A 13,422-nucleotide genomic window follows, 5' to 3' on the forward strand; every position below is an offset into this window, starting at 1 on the left:
CTGCATTTAAGTTGACTACAACATAAGGTAGTTTTCACAAACCCCGTGACCCCTGTAGAAAGGAAAGCCAAGCGCGTGTGCCCTGGCTCCGAGACACCTCGCAGCCGGCGGAGCCCAAGTTAGGTCCGTAAGGAGCCGCGGGTAAAACTCGGCTCGGCGGCTCCGGGCGGAGAGCGGCGGCAAGGCGGCTGCGCGGCAGGCGGGCGCGGATTGGTCGGCACCGGCCGGGACCGTCGCGCGTGCGCCCTGCTCCTCGCGCGCCGCCCATCCCGCCGCCCGGTCGCCGGTCTACGGCCTCAGGAGTGGTCGGGCAGCTGCCGGCGAGCCGGCGAGCGCACTGCCGGGCGGGCGAACGGCGTGCCCGGCCTGCCTTCTCCGAGGAAGGAGGGAGCGATTTCCCCGTGCTCTAGACCCCCTTCGAGCCACAGCAGCGGGCCCGAGCCGAGAGGGAGAAGCTGAGGAGCCGCCGCCTCTCCCCGCCGCGCCGCCGCCGCCGCCGCCATAGCTGCCATGATGGATCGGAAGTGAGCCTCCGGGCGACGGCTACCGGCGCCGGCGCTCCCAGTCCGGGCTCCCCGGCAGCTGCCGCCGGGCGAAGCACGACGCGGAGACCCCGGTCTCTCTCGGCCTCCGCGACCCTTCCCGTCAGCGCGGGCCCGCTCGCTTCCAGACTGAGCGGCGGGGAGTGGCTCCCGGCCTCCCGCCCCGGCAGTGAGGAAGATGGCGGACCCGGCCGAGTGCAACATCAAAGTGATGTGTCGCTTCAGACCGCTCAACGAGTCTGAGGTCAACCGCGGCGATAAGTACATCGCCAAGTTTCAGGGAGAAGACACGGTCATGATCGCGGTGAGTGCCCCCGGCCCGCCCCTCCGTCCAGCTCCTCTGGGCCAGGCTGGACGCGGGGTTCAAAGAGTGGGTGGCGGGGTGTAACATGGAGAGCGGACAGGGGTATCCGCAGCCCGCCCCCCGGCAGCATTTGCAGGTTCAGAGGGCGGTGGGGAGGGATGCTCCTGGATCGCCCCCACCCCGGCCCCAAGTGCCGGGAGAAGGGAGGCTCCCGGTCCGGGTCTGGACACTCCCCCACCTGGGGCGCTGCAGGAACCGTCCGGGGAGTGAGTGGGGTGCACGTCTGCCTGTGTTTGCGCGTGTGCGCGGTTACTGTTGCTTTGGACTACCTCCAAGTTTACTATTTGTAACACGTGCAAGATGGAAGTTCAGCTAGGAATGCTGAGCTTTAATGATCGGCTTTCCTGTACCTTAAATAGTAAAGATACTTAGTTGTATGGAAATGAAAGATTAGCTACTTATGGACTATATTTGCCTCTCGGGAGGAAGAAAATTATCAAACAACTACAAATATGCATGTATTTCCTGAGTTCACCCACCTGCCCTTTGAGTGATGAATGAACGTTCTATGAAGTACTACAAGCGGCGAATCGAGGACTGTTAAAAGACCTGAGTTTTCTTGTGAAATGGGAGTGAGCAGTTTTGTTCAGGTTTCTAGCACATCTAGCCAACTCAGATTGGGTCAAGTAAGTGCCCAGAATTATATAATCTCTTAGTGGGTTTTATGGGGTAACAGTATAGCGAAGAGTGTTAACTTATTGTGTGTGTATCAAAGTATCATAAACCAGGCTTTTAAAAAAATAAAATTTAATCAGTAAACTGGATTTCTTGTTTAGTATTCGATCCCTAGTTCTATCTTGAAGAGAAATTGATTTTGATAATCTCGAGGATGGAGAAATAGTGTCGTTTGGAGTATAAAACATAGCCAGAGTTGGCTGATTGTTGTCAGGGAAACCTAGATGTAAGGTTTATTTTTTATTTTTATTGGTTTTTTTTTTTTGAGGTTTGATATCTGGTATTGAAAGGTCTCTGAAAATATTTTGCATTCGTAATTCAAGATTAAAATGGGTTGTAGGACACTGCCTACAGAATACTGAATTGTGACTAAAAATTAAATTTATATTTCTTGGTAATGCCATTGTGGCAGAACTTTTTTCTACATGGCTATCCTGGTACAAAATCTAAATGTTAATTTTTTTTTCTCCCATGGCATTCCATATTTAGCATATTGTTTGCACAGTTTAGTTTGGAAATAGGACAAAGAAGGTCACAGGAGAAGGGACTTTGATAATTAAAAGCATTGATCTATAAAACAAGACTGAAGTTCTTTAAAAGTTTTTGTGTGACAGTTTGCAAAGTTCAGCTTTAGAAAAATGAATGTTATAGCTCTTTGTTGCTGGGTAGGCTTTTGGCAACAAGTCATTAAATTGCATACGAATAACTGCCAGCTACTGTGTGAAGACTGGGGGGGCTGGTTTTTTGTTAACAAGTTCTTGGGAGAAACTATAAATGACGTGTTAACACTAAGAAGCACAGAAGTAGTCACCTTTTCCTTTAGAATGCTCTCTGACGTGGAATCAGGAAGCTTGCAAGGGCTGGGTTAGTTGGCAAACTGGATACTAGTTTCTCATAGAATTTTTGTGATTATTGAACTATGGCAGTAATTGACACAAAACAATTTTCCTTTTAGACTTGTATTAAGAATGTATTATTTTTTGCAGATTTGCGTCGGTGTTCAAACAAATCTATAAGTATTATCAAGATTCATTTGTAGGAATGATAAGATTTAGGATTCACAAACTATGTTGAGAAAGCAACTTTCTGCCCAAATACGACATATGAGGAGTTAAAAGAAAAAAATTAATTACCACAGGAAGCACACTTGTATACTAGGTTATTTCCTTTGGATAAAGTTCTTAAAAGTTCCTTATTTAAGTTTCTTAACAATGTAAATAAATTTAAATGATAATAGAAATAAAGGATAGGTGATTGAATTGTGAATCAGTAATACACACTTGGCCTTTAGGTAAACTGGTAACCATTTTTAGTCTTTTTTCTTTTTTAAGTTTAAGCAGAAATACAACGAAGTCACATGGCCCTAAAGGGGCCATGTTTAGTTCATATTTTCAAGAACTGGTCTTTTGATATACAAAGTCATTGATTACTCTGAGGTCTCAATTTTTTTAATGAATTTTTTAAGGCTGTTTGAAAATTTATAAGGGATAGCTGGGAGAGTGAAATTTGAAAATCTTTAGGTAAAGTCATGTCTTGGTTTGTTTTGTTCATTTTACTAAATCCTGATTCAAAATCAACAGTTTTAAGAAGGAATTGCTGCAATGCGGCATTTAAAACTAAATTATTTTAAACATGTTTTTAAAACACTTGTACACGATCTTCTGGTTAAATTAAAGGACAGCTATTTTAGCTTATAATGTTACTGAATGAGAGATATAATCTGTGCTCCTATAGAAAATAATTTTTAAGGATTCTTATTTTCATCTAAGTTCAGTTTCCAGTATTTTTTCCAAGCTTTTTTTCCTGTTATGTCAGTGGTTTTAATAAAATATGATCCCGTGGCAGGCAAATCTTGTAATCCTATAGTGTTTCTCTGTGTGTACAGCCTTTTATAAAGATTTTTTGGGTAATAAAGTGCTTGTTGAAGAGGTATAAATATCATATATTGAATGAAATAAATAGATTATTAAAGGAAAACCTTGACTTGATAAAGATAGAATTTGCTTTAAATAAGATAATTTATCCACAGCAGGACAAGAGAAACACCTTATGTAGTTGAAATAAGCCTGCTGAAAACTCCAGAAAAAAATCAATGGAAAAAAATTACTTTTTTGCATCGTAAAAGTGAAACATGCCTTTTTGTATTGCTAAGTGTCTTAACTAATCATCCTTCCTTATATGGTATACTGTAGAAGCTGTCAGAACCCAAAACAGGCTGTTGTAGTTAATTGAAATTGGAGGAAAGTAAAATCTAATTAAATCATCTTGTCCAGTTCCTTGCCTACAGCTCAATACAATTTCTCTTTTCAAATGAATTATGATACAGTGTTTGATCCTGATTACCTTAAGAGTGAAAATTAAAAGAAGAAGCGAGGGTGCCTGGGTGGTTGTTTTTGGCTCAGGTCATGATCTCATGGGTCCGGAGAGTGAGCCCTGCCTCAGGCTCAGTGGGAAGTCTGCTTGAAGATTCTCTCCCTATGACCCTTGCCCGCCCAGGTGAGCACCTTGCATACAAGCACGTGGGTGCTCTCTCTCTCTCTCTTTCTCAAATAAATATTTTAAAAAGAGAGAAGAAGCAGCTCTCCTATCTGTACAATTGTGGAATGTTAGCTAACAATCGTAGTCAAACTAAGGAAAATCTGATGTGATCTGATGATCATTGTATTCAGTATTCCAGAGAAAGGTATATTCCTGCTAAGAGAGTGTCCTTTATAACCAGATTTGGTGTTTGGTCCAGTCTCTGCAGATATAAACAGGAACCATTTCACTTAAGAAATCTAATGGATGAATTGCCTGGCTGGCTCAGTCAATGGAATGGATCCTGGGACTTGTGAACTTAGGGTTGTGAATTCCAGCCCTACATTGGGTACAGAGATTATTAAAAATAAAATCTTAGGGGATCCCTGGATGGCGCAGCGGTTTGGCGCCTGCCTTTGGCCCAGGGCATGATCATGGAGACCCGGTGCATGGAGCCTGCTTCTCCCTCTGCCTGTGTCTCTGCCTCTCTCTCTCTCTCTCTCTCTCTCTCTCTGTGACTATCATAAAAAAATAAATAAATAAATAAATAAATGAATGAATTAATTAAATCTTAAAGAAAAATTTAAGTTATAGTTGCAGTTCAGATATAAGCTTATTTGTATTTGGTTTTGTCTCCTTGAAGCCTGAGTCAGATGTGAATGCATCTTATGACTTGGAGTATCTTTGAAGTCTCATAAAAATAAGACTACATAATGTACATTTCAAGGCCAAGAACCAGGTTTTTAAGATATGGACATCCAGATCATGAATTTTCCTTGGCTTATTTTATTTGGAAGATTTTTAAGTTAAGAGATGGCCCTTCATTGTAGACCATTACAAGTAGTAGTTACGTTTCACGAGTCTTGTTTTTCATTCCAGGGAGTCATGATCAGTTAGTAACTTCATGGTTAGATCTCTAATTAAAACATTTACCTTACTTAACAGAATTAAAGTTTAGTTTTGGAATTAAAGTAAGATTTTTGTCAACTTAATGCTTAGCACTTAAGTTAATTTTTGATTTAGCAATGATGTAACATCTAAAAAAAAATCTCTGAATCCAGCTTATTTTTTAGTTTGCATATTTGCCATAAGGAATGCTATAGTAAACAGCTGCATAAAGCACTTTTTAGGCAGGTTTTACTATTATCCACTGGTTTTGGTATATCTATTTCTAAATGGTTTATAACAAACTTTTTATTGATGACTTAAAAATGGCAGTGACTTCTATAAAGCTCAGTATTGTTTGTTCTTTATATTTTTAAATGTTTATTTTAACAAAATTTTATTCTTTTTTTTTTTTTTAACAAAATTTTATTCTTTTGGAGGGATGCAGTGGTCTTCATAATATTACCTATCTTCTATTGGTTACTTTGTTTCATGCAAGCAAAATTTGCATTAATCATTATTTAATTTTTGTTTTCATAGTACTTTTATACATTTTTTATTTTTATTTTTATTTATTTATTTATTTTTTTACATTTTTTATTAAATGTATATTTTAGCTACTTTCAGTCTGTTCTTGACTCCTTTACCAACTTACGAGTTCCTTAATGCTAGAGATTGTCTCCATTTCAATTCAGTGAATATTACTTGACCATTTATATTAGATCCTAGCATACAGTTTCTTAGTTTTGTTTCAAGATTCTACCCAGCCTTATTCTCTGTTCTTTGAACCCTACAGTCTGTATAAATTAAATAACATTTTTAAAATTCTTTTTTTTTCCATTTTTAAAATTCTTTTACTCATTTATAATATCTGATACCTTACAGATAATACATGTTTGCTGGATACATGAAGAGGAAAATTTACTTTGCATGTAGAAAAAAAATAGTGTGGTTTATCTTTGGCTGGTGATTGTTATTTGATTGTACTTGTGTTTTCAAAATTGTCACAAATACATCTTGTACAATCAGTAAAAGATTGTCTCTTTTTTAGTTGTACCTGTAAAATTGAATGTTAATGTCTTTGTAGAATCTTAGCAAAAGGACACTTTTATGTATCCCATAGTCAAAGAATAATCAGACATTAAGATGCCTCCTTTCGGGCAGCCCCGGTGGCCCAGTGGTTTAGTGCTGCCTTCGGCCCAGTGTATAATCCTGGAGACCCAGGATTGAGTCCCACGTCTGGCTCCTTGCATGGAGCATGCTTCTCCCTCTGCCTGTGTCTCTGCCCCCCCCCCCCCCTCTCTCTCTCTGTATGTGTGTCTCTCTCATGAGTAAATAAATAAAATCTTAAAAAAAAAAAAAGATGCCTCCTTTTAATTGATACTAAAGTAAAGTTATAGCATATTCTTTAGGAATGCTTTCAGCTGCAGAGGGTAGACAATAGTGGTTTAAATAAATAAACAACAACAAAAAAAAACTCTTTAGACCCACAGCCACATTTCTGCTCTACTTTGTCATTGGTTGTCTTTCAGTTTTGCCTTGACCTCACAGCTCAATGTGACACAATCACTCCCTTCTTGATAATTTTTCCTTGACTTGCATGGACACTGTACACTGATTTTTTTTTTTTTCATTCCATTCCTCTGGTTCATTCTTCAGACTATGTTATTTTTCTAAATGAATCCTCAGGATCCCCCTGAAAAGGGGACCCACAAGGTCAAAACTTTTCAAAATAACACTAAGATATTATTTATCTTTTCACTATGTTGTCATTTGCGTTGAATCTTTGCTCCTTTTACTTTCAAATTATTTTGCTTTCTTGCATCCTGCAGGTTCCTTTCTGTCTTAGGATCTTTAGGTGTCCAATACCTAAGCTACTTCCTGCACTCACCCTCCCATGACTAGTATTGAAGAGACAGGCAGTGAGTTAGGTGCTACTCTTTTTCACTTCTTAAACATCCCTTCTCCAGAGTAGTTCCCTGGCATTCTTCTGCCCTCTCCCAGATGCAGGTTCTTCTCTTATATGCTCCCATGGCACTCTGTTGCATGAGTCAGAATTCTAGTCGTTTAATTATTTGATGTTTGCCCCACTATTACCTTCCACTAAAGCAGGGGGTATGTCTGTCTTGGTCATCATTCTAGCAAGATGTATATCTAGTATATCATACATTCCATAAATATTTGTTAAATGAATGAAATGATTGAAAAATTTGGTGTAAGATGGAAAGCTTAATGAGAATAGTAGAAGGAGCTCTGAACTGACAGGAGATTTGAATTTAAATTTAAATTTTGTCATTAACACCTTTTCTACCTTTCAGGATTCTGGTTTTCTTACCTGCAAGATGATATTATTGAAATTAGAGTCTAAGTACTTGCCAGAGTAGACACTCATTAAATAAAAATTCATTCAGCAATATTTGAGTGCCTGTTGTAATAGACCTAGGCCCTGGAAATATAACAAAGACTAAAATAGACATTTTTGATTTTGTGGAGTTTATTCTAGTGGATTTATATTTGGTGATCCCTAGGGTCCTTTCCGCAAGATTCTATGACATGAAGTAATGCATAGAAGGTACCCTATTTAGAAAGTTAAATATATGATGACATCTTTAAAGGGACTTTCAAGAAGTGTCCATTCACCTTTAATTTCTGTAGTTGAAACCCTTTCTTTCTGTTTTTCAGTCCAAGCCTTATGCATTTGACCGAGTATTCCAGTCAAACACCTCTCAAGAGCAAGTGTATAATGACTGTGCAAAGAAGATTGTTAAAGGTAAGGATACTTAACCTGTTGTAGTCTCAACAATAAATGAAGTTTTGTTTGGGATCTTTGCCATTTGCACTTTTTTTTTTTCTTTTCATTTTAATGCCCCCTCTTTTTAGTTAATTGTAGAAGACAGTTTAAGTAATACAAAGATCAAATCCAATTAGTAAATACATTATTGCTCAGATTCCATGATCTAATTTATATACAGTACCTAGTGAAGGCTATTATAAGAGTGTTAGTGTTACATATTTGTTCTTGGAAGATGCAGTTTTATTAGATATTCCCAGGAGAGTTTCTAAAGTTAGCAGTTCTGGCAATACACCAGCATGAGAATGAATACAAAACGGTTAGGCGGGTTTCTAAAAAGTAGTAGAAAATAATAGAAGTCTATCATTCTTCCATTTCCATTGTTCTTCTCCAAAGACTCCTCTTGTGTTCAACAGTAAAACACTTGAGGAATTTACTAGAGGTTACCAAGGGTGAGAAAAGTGTGTACATTCCAGTTAATACTATTAATTTATATTAACATTTTTCTGGGTTTATATTTTCCAAACCCGTAGAACCCTAGAGCTGAGAGGGTATGAGTGATTTTCTGGACTTCGAGTTACTACAGAAATCCCTTTTGTCAAAAGGATCTTATAGTTAAATAGCATTTACTTTGTGATATAATTTACTCTATCTCTGGTCAGCTCTAATTGTTAAAAAGTACTTCTTAGATTGAGGCAAAAGCCTGTCTTCTTAGAGCATTCACTAGGGTAGAGGGGATGGGATTCAGTATAAAGGTGGACAGGTTAGGGTTAAGTAGGAGCATAAACAGTTCATCCAGTAAGTGGAGAAAAGGTAGAGATTTTGAATGCACTAAATCTCTAAGTGTGATGGAAGAAAATGTAGGTGTTCTCTTCATACTAATTTTGTTTTGTCTCTGATACAGGGTGCAAAGTTACTCCAGCATGAGGATGGGATAGGGGGTTCTAGGAAAAGGAACGAAGTTGTCTGGCAGTAGAAGTGAGTGAATTAGGGAAATGTGGCAGTATTGCCTGGCAGCATTGCCAAGGATCCATTTTGAGGTTAGCTGCCAGAAGAGTCAAATTGACCTAGTTGCGGTTTTGCTAGGCAGTTACAAAAGAGGGAGAGAAGGGCAAGACAATTGAGGATGGGGTCAAGAGAATGATGGTACAAGTGAACTATAGAATCTAAGGTGAATGAGGGGAAGGAGAATATAGGTGGGGGGAATGGGTTTGAGGGACAGTAAAAAGAAGTAAGATTAGTGTGTTACAGTCTGAGTGGGGTCAAAGGTTTGTTGGATTCTGGGTACTAGAAGGAATAATAGGAGGTAGTACATAATTGACATTAGGGAGGCAGTGTCAGTAGTAATGAAAAGGTCTAGAGTATGATTATGGAGTTGGCATCTGAAAGAGTAAAGGACAAGATCATGGAGATAGCTGGATCCAGGAACTGAGAGACCAGGGTATTTTAGTAGGATTGTCTACTACATGGACTTTGCAACCACCAAGAATTACAACATGAGTGGTATTAGTGAGAGACCATGGACTGGATACTGAAATAGTCATGGAAGGTGATGGAAAATTAACTTGATTCTATAAATGATTGTAACAAAGAGGAACAGGGAGTGTCATCTTTTGTTTGTAGGCATCAAATAGTTTTCCAGGTAGATCTGTTCTAGAACGTAATTATATTCTTTGATTTTGACATACTTTTTTCATCAGTTCAACCTAAGATTTTACATTAGTTTTTTAAATAATATTAAGGTATTGATTCATGAACTCATCGGCAATTTAAGTGTACAGGTAGGTATTTTTCTCATCTGCTGTAGCCAGCATTAAACCCCATTCCACACTTAAATATTGGAGTTTTTTAATTTGAATATAAGCTTTTAAGCTGGGTTCCATCTTATTCATTTTAGCTCTTGATTATATTTTGAATTTTGTTTTTACAGTTATCTTATTAGATATGTATGTTGGCTATCAGTGTATTTGATACACCTAATATGGTGTCAAGGACTTTGAAATTATGTTAAACTCTTTATTTATAGACGTTGTTATTTGAAAACTATTACTTCACATCATTTATAAAATGCTTAATGGGATGGTCCTTAGCCTGGTCTTCTAAAAACTGAATAAGGTTTTTGGCTGTTAATTAAGTCACACGAGGTATTCAGCTGACTTCACATTCTCTTATGCAGTTACCTAGTTTTTAGTTTGTCAACATATGAACAAGGATATGATGGAAAACTTGGATCTCTTTATGAAGTCATGATACACCAGGCTGGTGTTTCCCCTAAGTATTAGTTGGGTGACCCTATCCAAGCAGGAAATGAGGTTAGTTCAACCATAGCTTTTTTTTTTAGTGAAATTTTGGTGACCAAAAATTACCTTACCATTTTTCCTTTTTGAAAATGAGTATAACATTTACCAAGTTAGTCATTTTCTATTGTTTTTGTTCTCCATGGCTTTTAAAAATCAGCTGTGGTAGCTGAAATTTTTATCCATGGAATGTGATTCTCTTGTGACTACAAACTTGAGCTCATTTAAAATCGTTCTTTTGCTCTTACCCACCTCAGTCTTAAAGTCTGTCTTTACAGTGGTTATTATGTTCCATTTTGAAGATAATATTGTAGAAGGTGGTAATAAAATGATCATTGCTTTGTCTTATATTGTTTATTAACATTTTATTCTCTGGGCAGTGCAAGTCTAGTCAGACATTAGTCTTTTTCTGAATATTTTAAAAGCTCTTTTTAGGAGCTTAGTTTTTGTTTTGTTTTGGTTAGACTTACTTAATCTGGGCTTTCGTTTTTCTCATACTATTCTAGGGATTTTTATCTCACACATCCTTGGCCATATAGTGGGTTTTCTTTTTCTTTTTTTTTTTTTTTAAGATTTTATTTATTTATTTATTTATTTATTTATTTATTTATTTATTTATTTGAGAGAGAATGCATAAGTGGGAGGGAGGGAGGGAGGGAGGGAGGGAGGGAGGGAGGGAGGGAGGGAATCTGAAGCAGACTGTGTGTGCTGAGTATAGAGCCTGATGTGGGACCTGATCCCACAACCATGAAATCATCCTGAGCCAAAAACAGGAGTTGGTTGCTTAATTCACTGAACTTCCCAGGTGCCCCATTGGCTCTTAATAATAGTCTCACACCTGTCTTTCTCAGAACTCTTTGAAATCTATTGTCCTGAAGTGTTAAGGTACATGTTTCTATTACCTTCTGTTCTGTTTCATTACTGTTTACAGTTTTAAGATGACATCATTCTTTTTTTTTTTAAGTTTTTTATTTTTATTTATTTATGATAGTCACAGAGAGAGAGAGAGAGAGAGAGAGAGAGAGAGAGGCAGAGACACAGGCAGAGGAAGAAGCAGGCTCCATGCACTGGGAGCCCGACGTGAGATTCGATCCTGGGTCTCCAGGATCACGCCCTGGGCCAAAGGCAGGCGCCAAACCGCTGCGCCACCCAGGGATCCCGATGACATCATTCTTTTAGTGAAATTTCCCTTCTCTTCTCAAAACTTAGGTCCCTTAGATTTCACAGCAAATTCCTGCTTTACTGTTTGGAACTGAATTCTGAATAGCAGTTCTTTTATCTTCAGTGTGGATAAGAACGTGGGCTTTGAGTCAGACAAACCTAGATTGAAACTTAGACCCTGCTACTTTTAGCTGTGTGACTTTTAGCAAATTACCTAACCTTTCTACATCTGTTTCTTGTTTTGCAAAATAAAGGTGCTATGAAGATTTTAAAAGGTGATGCATGAAAAAGAACTTTCATCCAGGGCCTGGTATAGAGAAGCAAGCACACAACAGTTATCAATTGCTGTTTGTTTCCTCTCTTCTAAGAAAATTAATTTTTCTCTTGATTTAATCAACCATGTTGTGCTTGGGATAATTCATAGCCTATAGTATTTTCACTACAAAATTAGGCTTCAAGCAACTATTACAATGGGAAGTTCTATCAATGTGTCTTTCCAGCTTCTTTGCTAGATTTATAATTTATGTAAGAAAAGTATCACCTGGCTATGACTTACTCCTTTTATCTTTACCCAAATGCTCTCTACCCCTTTTGAGGAGACTAGATATAGTAGGTAATGAGAGTCGTCCTGGAGAAGATTATGAATGTGGAGAAGTTACCATTAAATACATAGATTTAAGGAAAGAGATGAGGTGGGGATAGGTCGTGGGTGCTTGGTGAGATAGGACAGAAAACCAATTAAATACATCACAGGGTATACTTGGGACAGTCACTGGCAAACACATCCAGTGAAAGGCCATAGTTAGAAACTTCTGGTAGGCAGCAATTAGCAAAATGATGGGTGAGTTGGTATTTCTTCTGAAACAGATTTGAAGAGCAGGCTGCCAAGGATGACCTGAAGCAGCTAGTATTCTCTGGGCTCCTCCTGACAGTTGGCTAAAGTACTGTTTCTTCTTTCTTTCATTCATTCATTCATTCATTCATTCATTCATTCATTCATTCATTTTGATTGATTGATTGATTGATTCATGAGAGACACAGAAAGAGGCAAAGACATAGGCAGAGGGAGAAGCAGATTCCCTGCAGGGAGCCCAAGGTAGGACTCAATCCTGGGACTCCGGGACCACGCCCTGAGCCAAAGGCAGATGCTCAACTGCTGAGCCACCTAGGCAGGCATCCCTGTTTCATAAATTTCTATACAAGTTTATATATATATATATAAAACTTGATTTTGTACAAAGCTATTTCCCCTTTCTGTAGATTCATTAGATAGGTTTTCTTTATTTTTTTTTTAATTTTTTTTTAGGTTTTCTTTATTTTGAACGAGGCTTACCCACTTGTATTCTCTAGTGAATTCCAAATCTGAGTGATGTCTTTTCACTTCCCTGTATGAAGTAGTTGGCATTTATTCAATACTTGCTATATGCTATGCATCATAACAGGCATTCATAGATTTCCTACCATAGCTTCCTGACCTGAACTGTCTGCCACTATATTAACTTACAATTTTTGCAGATGTGGCTTGCCATGTATTTATTTTAGTTTCTGTGTTTTATATAATACAGTGCAGTGGTTAAGAGTATGTCTTTAGAACCAAGACTGTCTGGGTTTGCATCCCAGCTCCATCTTGCCAACTGTGGAAGTAGAGGCAAATTAATCTCTTTGTTCTTAGTTTCAGTGTAGTGGGACTAAAAATAGTACCTTTCACAGGGTTTTTGTGAGGATTATATATTAGTATATGAAAAATTATTATAGCCTGGCACAATGTATACTCTCAAATGTTAGCAATAATAATTCCATATGAGGACTTTCAATTCTTGTAGCCTTCTAAGCCTTCCCCTTTGCCAGTGAGGAACTGAAGTTCAAAGAGATAAGTGACTTTTAGACAGTGTTATGCTATTGTCTTGCTTACTAAATAATGTTTTTCTTTTTTACAAAGTATGAGAGAAGTGATACTTGTCCATAGTTGTTCTTCTCTGTTTCTCACAAGAACAGCAAATGTATGTTTTTTTTAATTTTTTTTAAATTTTTTTTTTAATTTATGATAGTCACAGAGAGAGAGAGAGAGGCAGAGACATAGGCAGAGGGAGAAGCAGGCTCCATGCACCGGGAGCCCGACGTGGGATTCGATCCCCGGTCTCCAGGATCGCGCCCTGGGCCAAAGGCAGGCGCTAAACTGCTGTGCCACCC

General features: G+C 38.5%; 2 protein-coding genes across 3 annotated transcripts in view; one reads left to right on the forward strand and one right to left on the reverse strand.

The window, feature by feature from the left end:
* The window catches only part of LOC608816 (phosphate carrier protein, mitochondrial-like), a 35,435-nt gene extending 35,167 nt beyond the window's left edge, over positions 1–268 (reverse strand). The window contains exon 1 of the mRNA XM_038532062.1: positions 98–268. Coding sequence (XP_038387990.1) covers positions 98–268 — 171 coding nt within the window. The remainder of the gene's footprint in view (positions 1–97) is intronic.
* KIF5B (kinesin family member 5B) overlaps positions 253–13,422 on the forward strand; it is a 44,953-nt gene continuing 31,783 nt past the window's right edge. For both annotated transcript variants that reach the window (XR_005355202.1, XM_038529873.1), the window contains exons 1-2: positions 253–846; positions 7,666–7,753. Coding sequence is in view for 1 of the 2 variants with exons in the window: in XM_038529873.1 (XP_038385801.1) it covers positions 721–846; positions 7,666–7,753 (214 nt within the window). In the remaining variant the exon portion in view is untranslated. The remainder of the gene's footprint in view (positions 847–7,665; positions 7,754–13,422) is intronic.

Source organism: Canis lupus, chromosome 2 (genome assembly GCF_011100685.1).
Source record: "Canis lupus familiaris isolate Mischka breed German Shepherd chromosome 2, alternate assembly UU_Cfam_GSD_1.0, whole genome shotgun sequence".
NCBI classification, from domain to species: domain Eukaryota; kingdom Metazoa; phylum Chordata; class Mammalia; order Carnivora; family Canidae; genus Canis; species Canis lupus.